Genomic DNA, 15,255 nt, shown 5'->3' with positions numbered 1-15,255 from the left:
GAGTGGGCTTTAGAGGGCAGGAGAATGTAATCCTTATCTTTTTTTGTTTCTTCTTATGTATTCATTACATTATTCACCCACTGCGCAATTTTTTTTTTTTGAGACAAAGTTTTACGCCGTCACCCAGGCTGGAGTGCAGTGGTGCGATCTCGGCTCACTGCCGTCTTCAACTTCCAGGTTCAAGCGATTCTCCTGACTCAGCCTCCTGAGTAGCTGAGATTATAGGCAGCAGCCATCATGTCCAGCTAATTTTGCATTTTTAATAGAGATGAGGTTTTATTACGTTGGCCAGACTGGTCTCAAACTCCTGACCTCAAGTGATCCACCCACCTCAGCCTCCCAAAGTGCTGGGATTATGGGCGTGAGCCACCACACTGGACCCCATTGCACTAGTATTTATTGAGCACCAATTGTCCTGGACACAGGATTCTGTAGCTTGGTTGCACCATTGATTAAAATCATTTAATCCCCAAGAAGGATTTTTTTTGGAGGAGGGATGGGGACAGAGTTTTGCTCCTGTTGCCCAGGCCGGAGTGCAATGCTGCAATCTTGGCTCACTGCAACCTCCACCTCCTGGGTTCAAGTGATTCTCCTGCCTCAGCCTCCCGAGTAGCTGGGATTACAGGCATGCACCACCACGCCTGGCCAGTTTTGTATTTTTAGAAGAGGCAGGGTTTTTCCACATTGGTCAGGCTGGTCTTGAACTCCTGACCTCAGGTGATTTGCCCGCCTCAGCCTCCCAAAGTGCTGAGATCACAAGCATGAGCCACCGTGCCAGGCCCCAAGAAGGAATTTAAAAGGTGATGATCCATATGCAGCAGCAGAGGAGCTGTTGAGAGGTGCCATATCCAGCAAGTCTCGTTCCTAGGAAGGAAGATCCTGATGAGAAATCCGAGACCCCAGGCCAGTCATCTCCCGTCCTGTCCCGTTGTACTTCACTTTGCCAATCTATAGAAAGAATCTGAAGCAGAGCATTCTGGGCTTCTAGAATTGGGATCGGGTAGGAAGCAGACAGGAGAAGGAGATTGTAGAATATGTATTTTAGGCAGAGGCAGCAACGGGGAGAAACCAAAGTGACTGTCTGGAGGGACCACCCAGGCTGAATCTCATATACCCAGATTCCTGGCTTCCCGTACCCTGGTTAAAATACGTAACAAATCATTTGTGATAGTTTTCCAGCACTGACAAGCCTTTGCTGGTTTAGTTGACTGATTTGTTTCTTTGATTCAGCTGCTGAGACTTGGTGATTACTACCACTTCACTCCCCACAAGGTGGGGACATAGAGAGTGGCTCTTGCAAAAAGATCATTTTGGCCTGGATTGTCTAGGGAAGCGCTGTTGTGGGTGCAAGCATTTGGGAATCAGCTCAAGAGGAAAATAAATACTACTCATTGGCCAAACTCACAGGGATGGAACATCTGCTATTCTTGATTTTGCGGCAAGCCAGGCTTCCAAAGGGCAAGTGAGCATGACAGATGTGAGACAGAGCCAGGATAAAGATTGGAGGTGGGGTTGGCTGAGTTAGTTGCAGTTGGAGAAGCCAAGGAGGACTGGAGTCCAAGTAGCAAGACTTGACCTTAGACCTTTTTCCTGCAAACCCTCAATTAGAGATGCAGAAATAGAGACTCCAAGAAGTAAGGTGACTTGCTCCAGTCACTTCTGAAGGAGTGGCAAAGTTGGGACTAGATTGCCGGCCTCCCCCACAGGGTGATCTCTTCCTGCCGCTGCAGCTACGTGTTCGCCTTCCTGGGAACAAAGGGGACAACAGAGCTGGTGCTGCTGCAGTGCAAAACTTCTGGATCTGTTGGGCCAGCCCAGAAAAGCAAGAAGCCCAGAGAAGCAGCATGTTGCAGGCGTTTGGGGATTGTAGGCTGATGGAGTCTGTTTCTCCTCTCCCTTGCCAGGTACACCAAACCGCTAACCTTTGCTGACTGCATTAGTGATGAGTTGCCGCTAGGATGGGAAGAGGCATATGACCCACAGGTTGGAGATTACTTCATAGACCACAACACCAGTAAGTTCCTGACGGTCCTCCCTTCCCTGTGCCCTCTTTATCCCTCTACCTCCAAGCCCACCCTCCCTCCAAGTCTGGAAGAACCACTTGCAGACTCTTGGAGCCAGATTGTATTTTGTTTTATATAGATTTAGATAGCAGTGTCGATGTAGATATAGATAGATAATGTATGCTCATGTAAAAATAACAGTTTAGAAGGGTTTTTAATAGAATCTAAAACTCCTCTCACAATGCATCTCCCCAATTTTATGGGGGTAGCCATTGCGAACAGTTTCTTGTGTGTCATTTCAGAAATTTTCTAATCATGTGTTTGTATGTGTATGTGTATATATGCACATATATACTTACATATATAAATTTATGGGTATACCTTTTTTTTTCCCATAAAAGAAAGACGCATCATTGTCATTGCCAGACCATCTTAGAGCAGCCAGAGCTCTAGCAAGTCCCCCACGGCACGTATGCATGTGTGTCCATAGTGGATTGGCAAGAGTGTGTGTGTGTGTGTGTGTGTGTGTGTCTGGCCCATCATACCAGTTAGCCCACCCTGAATTTGTATCTGTGATCCAAGTATTCTGATCCATTACGAAGATTCCAAGTACCTTTGTCTCTGGGACTATGATGGAGGAATGACTTAAGGAGAAGCAGGTGGTCTGACAGGTGGAGGAACCCAGGGAGCAGTCCTCCAGTGGGGGGAGACTTGATGTGCGTTTGAGCCTCATCCATTGAGCACCCTCTTGGGCAAGACTGTTCTCTGAAATTTGCTGTCCCACTCATCCATGTGTACAGAGAAAAGGGATTTTTCTGCCTCACTCTCAGCCTTCTGAACTGTAGCATCCTCTTAATCCTCTCAGGCAAGAAGAAAATGGAATGAAATGGGATGTTCCTGGCAAAGACTGAAGGCTGACATGAGGGCATCAAATCCTAATAGCCTCTGTTTACGAAGCACACCCCGTCCGTGCCGTGTCCTGTGCTGGGCACTTGAAAGGCATTATCTCTTTTAATCCTCCCAATTCCTGGTGAGATGTTCGGATGATCATCCCTATGTTCTAAATGGGATTTAGAGTTAATTGACTGTTTAAGACTCACAGCTAAAATGTGGCAGGGCTGGGATTTGAACTGGTGCTGGAGAATGAATTACTTCTCCATCCACTTCCTCTTCTGCTTTTCAGTAGCATCCTGGCCGTACTTCATCACCCTGTATTGTAATAATTTCCCTCTTGTTACAAGTCTCCTAGAGCAGAGACTGTGTCTAGTTCATCTCTCTAGTCCCAGGTCTTTGCCTGGTAAGGCACATAGTAGGTGTGAACTTAACCTTTGCTAAACAGAAAAGGGCATACGTGCATGAATGCATGAATAAATGGCTGCATGAGCGGACTGTTGTTGGCACCAAAGTGTAGAAGAGCTTCTGAGAGACAGCTAATGGCATTAATTGCATTGTTGGGGGTAGCAAAGGTTTTTATTAGCACTCATGATTGCGTACTGGATAATGAGAAGTAAATATGCCTAATTGAGTGTGTATGGGGAATGAGGTTAATGCTTGGAGGGCTGCATGGGATGCTGGGTTAAACACTGATGTGCAGGAGCCCTAATCAGTCTTTTCCTGTTTCTAATTGCTGAGTGCATCCCCCTCATTAAAATCTCATGGCGGGAGTGGGATTTTAAGGTGCTTCTCGGAGCTCTTGGAGAAATGGAAGAAAGGAGTAGCAGGCGATGGCAGAGTTTAGTCTTGAGGGAATGAAGGCAGAAATGGGATGTATGGGGGTGATTAAATGGGGCCACAGTAGGAAGAATTCTATCTGATAGTTTCACAAGCTGTCAGGCTACTGGTTTTCTCTTGGTTTGAGGGGGTCTGGTTGGATCAGGGGGACCCCCTCAGTAGATGGAGCCATTGATGCCAATATAGTAGGAATATGACCACCAAGGCCTAAGCATTCAGAGCCTTGAACTTGGACCAGTTCTGTGTGTGCATTGTTCATGGACTGAAATTCTCTTAAGAGTTATAGAGATGATAGCGGGCACGGTTGCATTTGTCTGTAGTCCCAGGTACTTGGGAGGCTGAGGCAGGAGGATCATTTGAACCCAGGAGTTCAAGGCTAGTCTGGGTAACATAGCAAGGCCTTGTCTTTTTTTAAAAAAAAAAAAAAAAGGTATAGGCACAGTATAATCAAACAATAATTTGCTCCTACATTCACCGTCAAACATTCATTCATTGAGCAAATGTTTATTGGCCACCTGTTCTGGAAGCTTGCGATACATGAGAGTACAAAATGGCAAAGATCCTTGCTCTTATAGAAATTTCATTTTGATAGGAGAGACAGAAAATAAATAAGTAGATTATGTAGCATGTTAGAGAATGTTCAGTACACGGAAAAAAGGAGCAAAGTGGGTGGTTGAGGTGTGCTTGGGGTGGCGAATTAAGGGCCATGGTAATGATGACGAAGAACACCATTAAATATGGTCTTCAGAAAAGAAAATCTTGTTGAGAAAGTGAGATTTGAGCTAAGACCTGAAGGAGGTGAGAGAGCATTTCAAATAGAAAGCACAGATAGAACAAGAACTCCAAGGTGTGATCACATTTAGCTTGGTCAAGGGATAGCAAGGAGGCAAGTGTGCTACAGCATGATGAGTGAGGAGAAGAGGGACGGACATCAGGACAGAGTAGAGCAGGGTAGAGGTCAGGCAGTACCCTAAAGCCTTAGCTCTTGCTCTGTGTGAGATGGGAGTGAACCATTGGAGAGTGTTAAACAGATAAGTAACATGATCTGACTTAACGTCTTAAAAGGGCCAATCTGAGTGCTGTGCTGAGAATACATCTTACTAGGGCAAGGGCTGAGACAAGGAGACTTGTGAGAGACAAATGCCACAGTCCAGGCACCCTAGACCAGGACTGTAGTGGTGGTCAGAATGAAGATTGGCCGGATGCTGGATGCATTTTCTAGGTAGAGACAACAGGATTTCCCAATAGATTGCATGCAAAGTGTAGGGAAAAAAGCCGGGGGGGCGGGGGCAGGGAAAGAATAGCTCCTCGGGCTGAGCAGCTGGAAGGATGGAGTTGCTATCAGCTGACTGGAGAAAACTGCAGGAGAGTAGACAAGGAGGAAGAGCAGGAGTTCATTTGGACTGTTCGGTCGAGACTTTGATGCCTATGACCTATCTGAGAGGAGATGTGGCTTGACATTTTAATATACAAATCTGGAGTTTAGGAAAGAGATCTGGGCTGAACATAAGTATTGGAGAGTTGCTGGCATATAGCTGTATGTAAAGACGTTAAGTCACTTGTGAATGAAACAGAGAAGAGGACCAAGGAATAAGTAATGGGTCTCCAGACAGCAGAAGGTGACAGGAAGAAGAAAAGCAGCATTGACTCTGAGAAAGAGTGATCAGAAAGGAGGGAGGGAAACCAGAGTGTCTTGGAAGCCACGTGAAGGAAACGTATCAAGCAGAGAATTGCCAACAGTGTTGAATGCTTCTGACAGGGCAAATATAAAGAGTGCCAAGGACAGACCAATAGATTTAGCAACCTGGGTGACCCTGACTTTGCAGGGCAGCTTTGGACAAAGACTGGGAGCAAAAGCCTGACTAGAGTGAGTCTAAAAGAAAATGGAGGGGAGGAATTGGAAGCAGCAATGCAGGCAACTCTTTCTTTTTTTCTTTTTTTTAGATGGAGTCTCACTCTGTCACCCAGGTTGGAGTGCAGTGGGGCAATCTCAGCTCACTGCAACCTCCGCCTTTCAGGTTCAAGAATTCTCCTGCCTCAGCCTCCCTAGTAGCTGGGATTACAGGTGCACACCACCAAGCCTGGCTAATTTTTGTATTTTTAGTAGAGACAGGGTTTTACCATGTTGGCCAGGCTGGTCTCAAACTCCTAACCTCAGGTGATCCACCTGCCTTGGCCTCCCAAAATGCTGGGATTACAGACATGAGCCACCATGCCCAGCCTACAGACAACTTTTTCTAAAACATAACCCATTTTTATTATTTCATGTCAGTATTCAGTATCCCCACTGATTATCTACATGCACCATGATTACATGGTTTCAATCAGTGATCAAATTATATGTCTATTTTCTCTTCATACTATATCATAAATATCTAACGGATGCTACATAATCTTCATATTTGTCTTTTTTTTATTGTATTTTAGGTTTTGGGGTACATGTGAAGAACATGCAAGATTGTTTTATAGGTACACACATGGCAGTGTGATTTGCTGCCTTCCTCCCCATCACCTATATCTGGCATCTCTCCCCTTGCTATCCCTCCCCAACTCCCCACCCCCCACTGTCCCTCCCCTATTTCCCCCCAACAGACCCCAGCGTGTGATGCTCCCCTCCCTGTGTCCATGTGTTCTCATTGTTCAATGCCCACCTATGAGTGAGAACATGTGGTGTTTGAGTTTCTGTTCCTGTGTCAGTTTGCTGACAATGATGGTTTCCAGGTTTATCCATATCCCTACAAAGGACACGAACTCATCGTTTTTTATGGCTGCATTGGTCTTTTTTTTTTTTTTTAGACAGAGTCTCATTCTGTCCCCAGGCTGGAGTGCAGTGGCATGATCCTGGCTCACTTGGAACTTCCACCTCCTGGGTTCAAACAATTATCCTTCCTCAGCCTCCTGAGTAGCTGGAATTACAGGCGTGCGCCATCACATCCAGCTAATTTTTGTATTTTTAGTAGAGATGGGGTTTTACTGTGTTGGCCAGGCCTGTCTCAAACTCCTGACCTCAGGTGATCCACCTACCTGGGCCTCCCAAAGTCCTGGGATTACAGGTGTGAGCCACCATGCTTGGCCCATATTTGTCATTTTTAACACATCAAAAGGATATATTAATACATTTTAACGCATAATGGAGGAAGTCCTAACCAGAGCAATCAAGGCAAGAGAAAGAAATAGAAGGCATCCAAACAGAAAAAGAAGTAGTCAAAATATCTGTCTTCACTGATGATATGATCTATACCTAGAAAACTCTAAAGATTCTGCCAAAAGACTTATAGAACTGATAAATTATTTCAGTAAAGTTTCAGGATACAAAATCAATGTTAAAAAAATCAGTAACATTTCTATACACCAACAATGTTCAAACTGAGAATCAAATCAAGAACACAATCCCATTTACAGTAGCCACACATTAAAAAAAAAAATTTCCGGCCGGGCGCGGTGGCTCACGCCTGTAATCCCAGCACTTTGGGAGGCCAGGGCGGGTGGATCACGAGGTCAAGAGATCGGGACCATCCTGGTCAACACGGTGAAACCCCGTCTCTACTAAAAATACAAAAAATTAGCTGGGCATGGTGGCGCGTGCCTGTAATCCTAGCTACTCAGGAGGCTGAGGCAGGAGAATTGCCTGAACCCAGGAGGCGGAGGTTGCGGTGAGCCGAGATCGCACCATTGCACTCCAGCCTGGGTAACAAGAGCGAAACTCCGTCAAAAAAAAAAAAAAAAAAAAAAAATTTCCTAGGAATACATCTAGCTAAGGAGGTGAAAGATCTCTATAAGGAGAACTACAAAACACTGCTGAAAGAAATCACAGATGACACAAACAAATGCAAAGACATTCCATGCTCATGGATTGAAAGAATCAATATTATTTAAATGGCCATACTGCATAAAGCAATCTGCAGATTCAATGTTAATTGTATCAAACTACCAACATCATTTTTCACAAAATTAGAAAAAACTATTCTAAATTCATTTCGAGCCAAAAAAAGAGTCCAAACGGCCAAAGCAATCCTAAGCAGAAAGAACAAAGCCAGAGGAATCATATTACCCAACTTTAAACTATACTATAAGGCTGCGTATCCAAAACAGCATGATACTAGTACAAAAGCAGGCACATAGACCAATGGAACAGAATAGAGAATCCAGAAATAAAGCCACACACCCACAGCTATCTCATCTTCAACTAAGTTGACAAAAATAAGCAGTGGGGAAAGGACTCCATGTTCAATAAATGGTGTTGGTATAGCTGGCTAGCAATATACAGAAGAATAAAACTAAACACCTACCTTTTACCATATACAAAAATTAACTCAAAATGGATTAAAGATTTAAATGTAAGACCTCAAACTATAAGAAGCCTAGAAGAAAACCTAGAAAACACCATTCTGTACATTGGCCTTGGGAAAGCATTTATGATTAAATCCTCAAAAGCAATTACAACAAAAACTAAAATTGACAAATGGGACTTAATTAAACTGAAAAGCTTCTACACAGCAAAAGAAGCTGTCAACAGAGTAAACAGAAAATCTATGGAATGGGAGAAAATATTTGTGAACTATGCATCCAAGAAAGGTCTAAATCCAGAATCACAAGGAACTTAAAAAATTCAACAAGCAAAAAACAACCCCATTAAAACGTGAGCAAAAGACATGAACAGACACTTCCCAAAAGACATAAAAGAGGCTAACAAACATGAAAAAATGCTTCACATCAGTGATCATCAGAGAAATGCAAATCAAAACCAGAGTGAGATACCATCTCACACCAGTCCGAATGGCTATTATTAGAAAGTCAAAACACAACAGATGCTGGCGAGGATGTGGTGAAAAGGGAACATTTATATGCTGTCAGTGGAAATGTAAATTAGTTCAGCCTCTATGGAAAGCAATTTGGAGATTTCTCACAGAACTTAGAACTGACATTTGACCCAGCAGTCCTATTACTATGTGTATATGCAAAAGGAAAGAAATCATTCTACCAAAAAGACACATGGACTTTTATGTTGAGCACAGTACTATTCCTAATAGCAAAGACACAGCATCAGTGTTAGTGCCCATCAGCGGTGGCTTGAATAAAGAAAATATGGTACATATACACCATCGAATACTATACAGCCGTTAAAAAGAACAAAATCATGTCCGTTGCTGTAAGACAGATGCAGCTGGAGCCCGTTATTCTAAGCGAATTAACACAAGAACAATCAAATACCACGGTCACTTGTAAGTGGGAGCTAAACAATGGGTACTCATGGACATGAAAGATGGCAGCAATAGGCACTAGGGACTACTAGAGAGGATAGGGAGAGGAGGGCAGAGGTTGAAAAACTACCAGTTGGGTACTATGCTCAGTACCTGGGTGACCGGTTCCATCATACCCCAAACCTCAGCGTCATGCAATACATCCACTTAACAAACATGCACATGTACCCCCGAATCTAAAACTTAAAAGTTAAAATTTTTTAAAAAGGGAAATATAAAACATATAATGGAAGTGCCATAATGCTCCTATTGCCAACCTTTTGGGTTGTTTTCATTGATTATTTATTTGCACTAAATAGCACTCAGGGAAGAGTCTATGCATGTTGCTTTCTTTGTGATAATTTCCTGAAGATTCATTTCCAAGTATAGGATTTTTAAGTCAAAGTTATAAATACCTTGGGAGCTTTTAGTATATATTCCTAGATTGGTGAATATTTCCAACAGATTATATCAGCCTGTATTGCCGCAAGCCATAAGGGTCCTGTTGTCCTCAGAGCTTCATCAGTATGGGGCTATCTTCATTTCTTTTGACGCATTTATCATAGGTTTAAACTCTTACTTCATTGTTTTGAATTTGCACGCCTTTGCATAGTAACAAGGTTGAATGTTCTCCAGATGTTTTTACGAGAATTGCTTTTGTTGTTCCTGAAGCCCTTGGAAAATGCAGTATTGTTAGCTGCGTGAGTGTGTATGCAGTGTGGAGAAAACAGGTGTGTGACGAGCGCAGGAAGGGGTGAGTGTATGGAGAGCTCAGGAGTGCGCCGCTGTGTGCTGTATGGAGGATGTGTGTGGAATGTGTTCATAGGGAGAGGTTTAGAGCATGGAGCGGAAGAAGTGGAGAAGTGCTTCTCAATGACAACTGCACTAAAGCAGATACAAGTTTGGGAAGTAGCTGTCGAATTTTGGAGGGAGGGATATGAGGGAGATTTTTTTTTTCTCCACTCCGCCGGGAGATGTTTTATCTAAGAAATTTTATAGTGGGCTGAATTATTAAACTGTATCTATGTATACTTTTAATTAAAACAAGAACTAAAAAGTAGTGGCCAAGGCGATCTCTAAGGGCCTGCCAGTTATAAAGTTATCTATTTTGGTGAGATGGGCTAAGCAAGGGTTGTGTCAGCAGAAGGGCTGGGCTGTGGGAGGACCCCCTTAAAGTGTGACAGTTCAGAACTAACAGCATTTAACACAGCTTTTTTTTTTTTTTTTTTTTTTTTTCCTTTCCTTTGAGATAGAGTTTTGCTCTTGTCACCCAGGCTAGAGTGCAATGGCATGATCTTGGCTCACTGCAACCTCCACCTCCTGGGTTCAAGCGATTCTCCTGCCTTAGCCTCCTGAGTAGCTGGGATTACAGGCATGCGCCCCCACACTTGGCTAATTTTTGTATTTTTCATACAGACAGGGTTTCGCCATGTTGATCAGGCTGATCTTGAACTCCTGACCTCAAGTTATCCTCTCGCCTCAGCCTCCCAAAGTACTGGGATTTCAGGCATGAGCCACTGGACCCAGCCAACACAGCTCTTTAGAACCATGTAAAGAACTTATAAAAGGCCCAGTGCCCCTAAAGGATAATCTTTTCAACAATTGCTGGTACAACTGGTATCCATATGGAAAAAAAAAGGCCTCTGCTTCTACCTTTGTCTCATACCATGTGTAAAATTAAACTCAAAATGGACCAAAGGCCTAAACATAAAAGCTAAAACTATAAAACATCTAGAAGAAAACATGTGAGAAAATCTGCACAATTTTAAGATGGGCAAAGATTTTTTGAACAAGTCATAAAAAGCGCTAACCAGAAAAGAAAAATTGATAAATTTGGTTTCATCAAATTAAGAACCTTTGTTCTTCAAAAGACATTATTAAGAAATTAAAAGGCAAGCTACAGATAAGGAGACAATATTGCATCTGCCTAACATATATCTAACAAAGAACCCATATTCCAAGTATGTAAAGAAGTCTTACAACTTAACAGTAAGAAGCAACTGGCACACTCACTCATGCCTGTAATCCCAGCACTTCAGGATGCTGAGGTGGAGGGTCACTTGAGCCAGGGAGTTCAAGACCGGCCATAGTGAGACATAAGGCAGCAGAGTGAGACTTCATCTCTATAAAAATAAAAATAGAAAATTAGCTGTGCATGGTGGTGCATGCCTGTAGTCCCTGCTACTTGGGAGGCTGAGTCTGGAGGATCACTTCAGCCCAGGAATTCAAGACCAGCCTGGACAGCATAGTGAGACCCCCATCTCAAAAAATAAAACTACAATGAGGTATCATTACATACCCACTATAATGACTAAAATGAAGAAAAAAATAACAATACCAATTGCTAGCAAGGATGTGGAAGAACTAGAATTCTGATATACTATTGGTGAGAATGTAAAATGGTACAACCAGTTTGGAAAAGTTTGCCAGTTTCTTATGAAATTCGGCATATACTTGCCCTATATAACCCAGCAATTCTACCCCTGGTATTTTTGCCCAAGAGAAATGAAAATGTGCCTACACAAAGAGTATTAGTCATAATAATCCCTAACTGGAAGCAAACTAACAATTTATCACAGAGTCAATGTGATAGATTCATAGAATAGTATATTATTCAGCAATAACAAGAAATGTACAACAAATACAGCAACAGGAGTGAGTCTGAAAAATCTTATGCTCAGTGAAAGAACTGAGGCCCTAAGAGCATATACTGTGTGAATCTATGCATATGAAGTTCTAAAACAGGCAAACTGGGAGAGCGGGTGGGTGGAGGAGATTGCCTGGGAGCATCCAAGGGATCGTTGAGGTAAAGGAAATATTCTTAGAAATGTAACAAATTGATGCCCACTTCACACTGTAGATCAATTCAGTGGAAATCTCTCAGCCGATTCCAACGTGCATAGACACTGGTTCTCACCTTGGGTGGCACGCTGGAATTATTTGAGGAGCTTTGTAAATCATCATTGCTTTATTCTCACTCCCAGAGATTGGGATTTGATTGGTCCAGGAGCAGGATCAAGATTTTTAAAAATTTCTCCCAGGTTATTCTAATGTTCAGCCAGGGACTCTCCGCTATGTCTGCACCAGAGTCACCCAGAGAAGCTTTTAAAACTGTCAATACCTGAGCCCCACTCCTGGAAATTCTAATTTAAGTGTTCTGGGGAAGGATTCAGGCTTCTTGTGTGTGTGTGTGTGTGTGCGTGTGTGCGTGTGTGTGTGTGTGTGTGCGTGTGTGTGTGTGTGTGTGTGTGTGTGTGCGTGTTTAGCTTCTCTGCTAATTCTAATATGCAGCAAAGACCCAGAATCACCAGATGAGGCACTGATTTTTTTTTTTAAAGCAATTTCACTGAGAATCTGTGGGGAGAGGCACTCTTATGGGCTGTTTTTGAGAACAGAAATTACCTACCGTTGGAAGGTAATTTGGTAATATCTATTAAAAATATAAGTATGTATACCCTCTGATCTAGTAGTTTCTCTTTAAGAAATCTATCCCACAGAATTAGTAGCACAAGTTCATAGACACGTGTTTTTGAGAAACCTCATGCAGCATTGAATGTAGCAGCAAAAGAACTGAAAACAATTCAAATATTTCCCCTCAAGTTCTGGTTAAATAAACCCAAATACCATAGAAATGAACACTGTACAGCTGTTTAAAAGATGGTGTACCTACCGGCAAAAATGAGCATGCTGTATAATTTGGAGATGAAAGCAAGTCACAGACCAAAATATATGGCGTGGTCCATGTTACATTAAAGTAACCCTGTATATACAGGCATGTATGTATCACCAAAAATTCATGTATAATCAGAAGACAGTATCTGTATGAAACTCAACAACAGTTACCTCTGGGCAATGGGATTGGAGAGGGGGAAACTCTCCTATTTCACAAACTTGTCATGGTGGAATTGTGGGATTTTTCTGTTTTGTATTTTTCATTAATGAAAAAGCAGATCTTTAAAAAGTTACAAACCTGAAGAAACATTGCCAGCCTGTTCAAGACAGGCTGAGCTGCTTTTTTTCTGTGGCCTGTGCCAGCTGGAGGTGTAGGGCAAATTCCTCAGGGAGACCCATGAGTCCCAAACGCCGAGGGAATCTGCAGCTGCTGATGGGAGATGGGAACCCACAGCAGCTGTTCTGTAGCCCAGTTTTACAAATTCTACCTCCCCCTTGTTTTTCTGTTTTGTCATTGTATTATTTTTGCAGTTGTTCCTGCCTCTCGCTTGCTTTGGAGGGATGGAAAGCTTTCCTCATGAGGGGCAGTTTTTTTGTAGCCACTGTCAGCAGCCTTCTGACCTTACTTTCTTTCTCAGAATTAAGGAGGAAAAGCTTGTAGAATTGCTATTCAAAGACAATTCAAAAATGGGTCCTAGGCTGGGCATGGTGGCTCATGCCTGTAATCCCAGCTCTTTGGGAGGCCAAGGTGGGTGGATCACCTGAGGTCAGGAGTTCAAGACTAGTCTGGTTAACATGGTGAAACCCTGTTTCTACTAAAAATACGCAAAAATGGCAAATACCTGTAATCCCAGCTACTCGGGAGGCTGAGGCAGGAATAATTACTTGAACCCAGGAGGCGGAGGTTGCAGTGAGCTGAGATCACGCCACCACACTCCAGCGTGGGTGACAGAGTGACACTCCATCTCAAAAAAAAAAAAAAAGAAAAAGAAAATAACAACAACAAAAACTGGTCCTAGGCAATAGTTTGGGTTTTACTTTCACTATCATTTGTTTTCTTTACCTGGGCACAAGTGCTTTAGTTTCCTGTTTCCTGGGGAGTAGTGATGCAGGGTTCATTACCCCCTTTAATAGACACAAAAGTAGATTCAGAAAGGTTAAACAGCCCTTCCATTGTAACACAGCGATAATTGCAGGAATGAGAACTTGGCCCTGCTGCTGCTTTGATCTTTCTTTCACTGGAGATGCCCAATGGACCTGTTTAGGAGGAATGAGAGCTAAAGGGCCTAGACTGGGAGGCATAAACTCAAATGTTCCCAGGTCTGGGCATATGACTTAAATGAAGGAAGCAGACCAGGTTTTGACAGGTGAGTGCTGGGATTTCTGGCCAATTATGAACCCAAGGTGTTCAGAACTTCTGAATGATTAAGAAAATCCATGAAACAGGATTTTAATGAATACATCTCTCTATTTTTACATACCAGTAATCAGTTCAGAAGCAATACCTATCTGAAGGCTGTATTCACCACATGGCCCTGATTGTACAATTTCTGGTTTGTCAATCACCCCTAACACCACCCAACAACTGGGGCTGACTGAGGAGTTAATGGTCCATGGGCATTGATTCTTTGACGTTATTTTAACCTCTTTCATATCTAGTCAGCTACTTTTTTTCAGATTATTATCGTTCATGTTTTTTGTACACATAATTTTTTAAAAAAAATAAAATATCCTGCCACCAAGATGATTGTTGATGTTTTTTCTTATTTTCTCATCTTTTTGAGGATGTGCATATTGATTTTGATACAGTTATTTATTCAGTTTTATGACCTGCCTGCATATCATAAGCACCTTTCCATTTTATTAATTTTTCTTCAAAGACATTATCTTTATAATAGTGCATTCTGTGACTGTAGCGTGCATACCTATCTGAAGGCTGGATTCACCACATGATGCTGATTGTACCATTTCTCGTTTGTCATATTTGAACAGTTATTTCATGTGTGACTTTGAGTAAGTTATTTAACCTCTCAATGCCTCAGTTTTCTCATTGGTATAACGGGGCTAGTAATAGAATCTATAAGGTTAGTATAACGATTTAAGAAGTAAACATGGCTGGGCGCATTGGCTCACGTCTGTAATCCCAGCGCTTTGGGAGGCCGAGATGGGTGGATCACGAGGTCAGGAGTTCAAGACCAGCTTGGCCAACATGGTAAAACCCCATCTCTATGTAAAAAAAATTTTTAATTTAAAAATACAAATTAAAAAAAAGAAGTAAACATATGTAAAGTACTCAGAACGGCACTTATCACAGAATGACATGTGCTTGCTATTTCATAATATATTATTATTATCATGGTTTTGTACAAACATATGTTTGACTGAATTTAAATTACTTTTTTTAAATTTTTTTTTTTAAAGATGGGGTTTCACCATGATGGCCAGGCTGGTCTTGAACTCCTGACCTCAGGTGATCCACCCACCTCGGCCTCCCAAACTGCAAGGATTACAGGCGTGAGCCACTGCACCCAGCCTACTTTTTATAATGAATTGCTGTAGGGAGAATGGTCAGATAGCCTTCTAGTAAGGCTGTTCTAATTTACATTTAC

General features: G+C 42.4%; 1 protein-coding gene across 6 annotated transcripts in view; it reads left to right on the top strand.

Moving 5' to 3' along the window:
* The window catches only part of WWC1 (WW and C2 domain containing 1), a 187,843-nt gene that overhangs the window by 82,240 nt on the left and 90,348 nt on the right, over positions 1 to 15,255 (top strand). For all 6 annotated transcript variants that reach the window (XM_032252697.1, XM_032252696.1, XM_032252699.1 and 3 more), the window contains exon 2: positions 1,905 to 2,014. In XM_032252697.1, coding sequence (XP_032108588.1) covers positions 1,905 to 2,014 — 110 coding nt within the window. The remainder of the gene's footprint in view (positions 1 to 1,904; positions 2,015 to 15,255) is intronic.

The sequence above is a fragment of the Sapajus apella genome, unplaced genomic scaffold (genome assembly GCF_009761245.1).
Source record: "Sapajus apella isolate SASKATOON/1434 unplaced genomic scaffold, GSC_monkey_1.0 scaffold79, whole genome shotgun sequence".
Classification (NCBI taxonomy): Eukaryota; Metazoa; Chordata; class Mammalia; order Primates; family Cebidae; genus Sapajus; species Sapajus apella.
The sequence above is the reverse complement of the archived record's forward strand: the minus strand, read 5'-3'. Positions and strand labels throughout refer to the sequence as shown.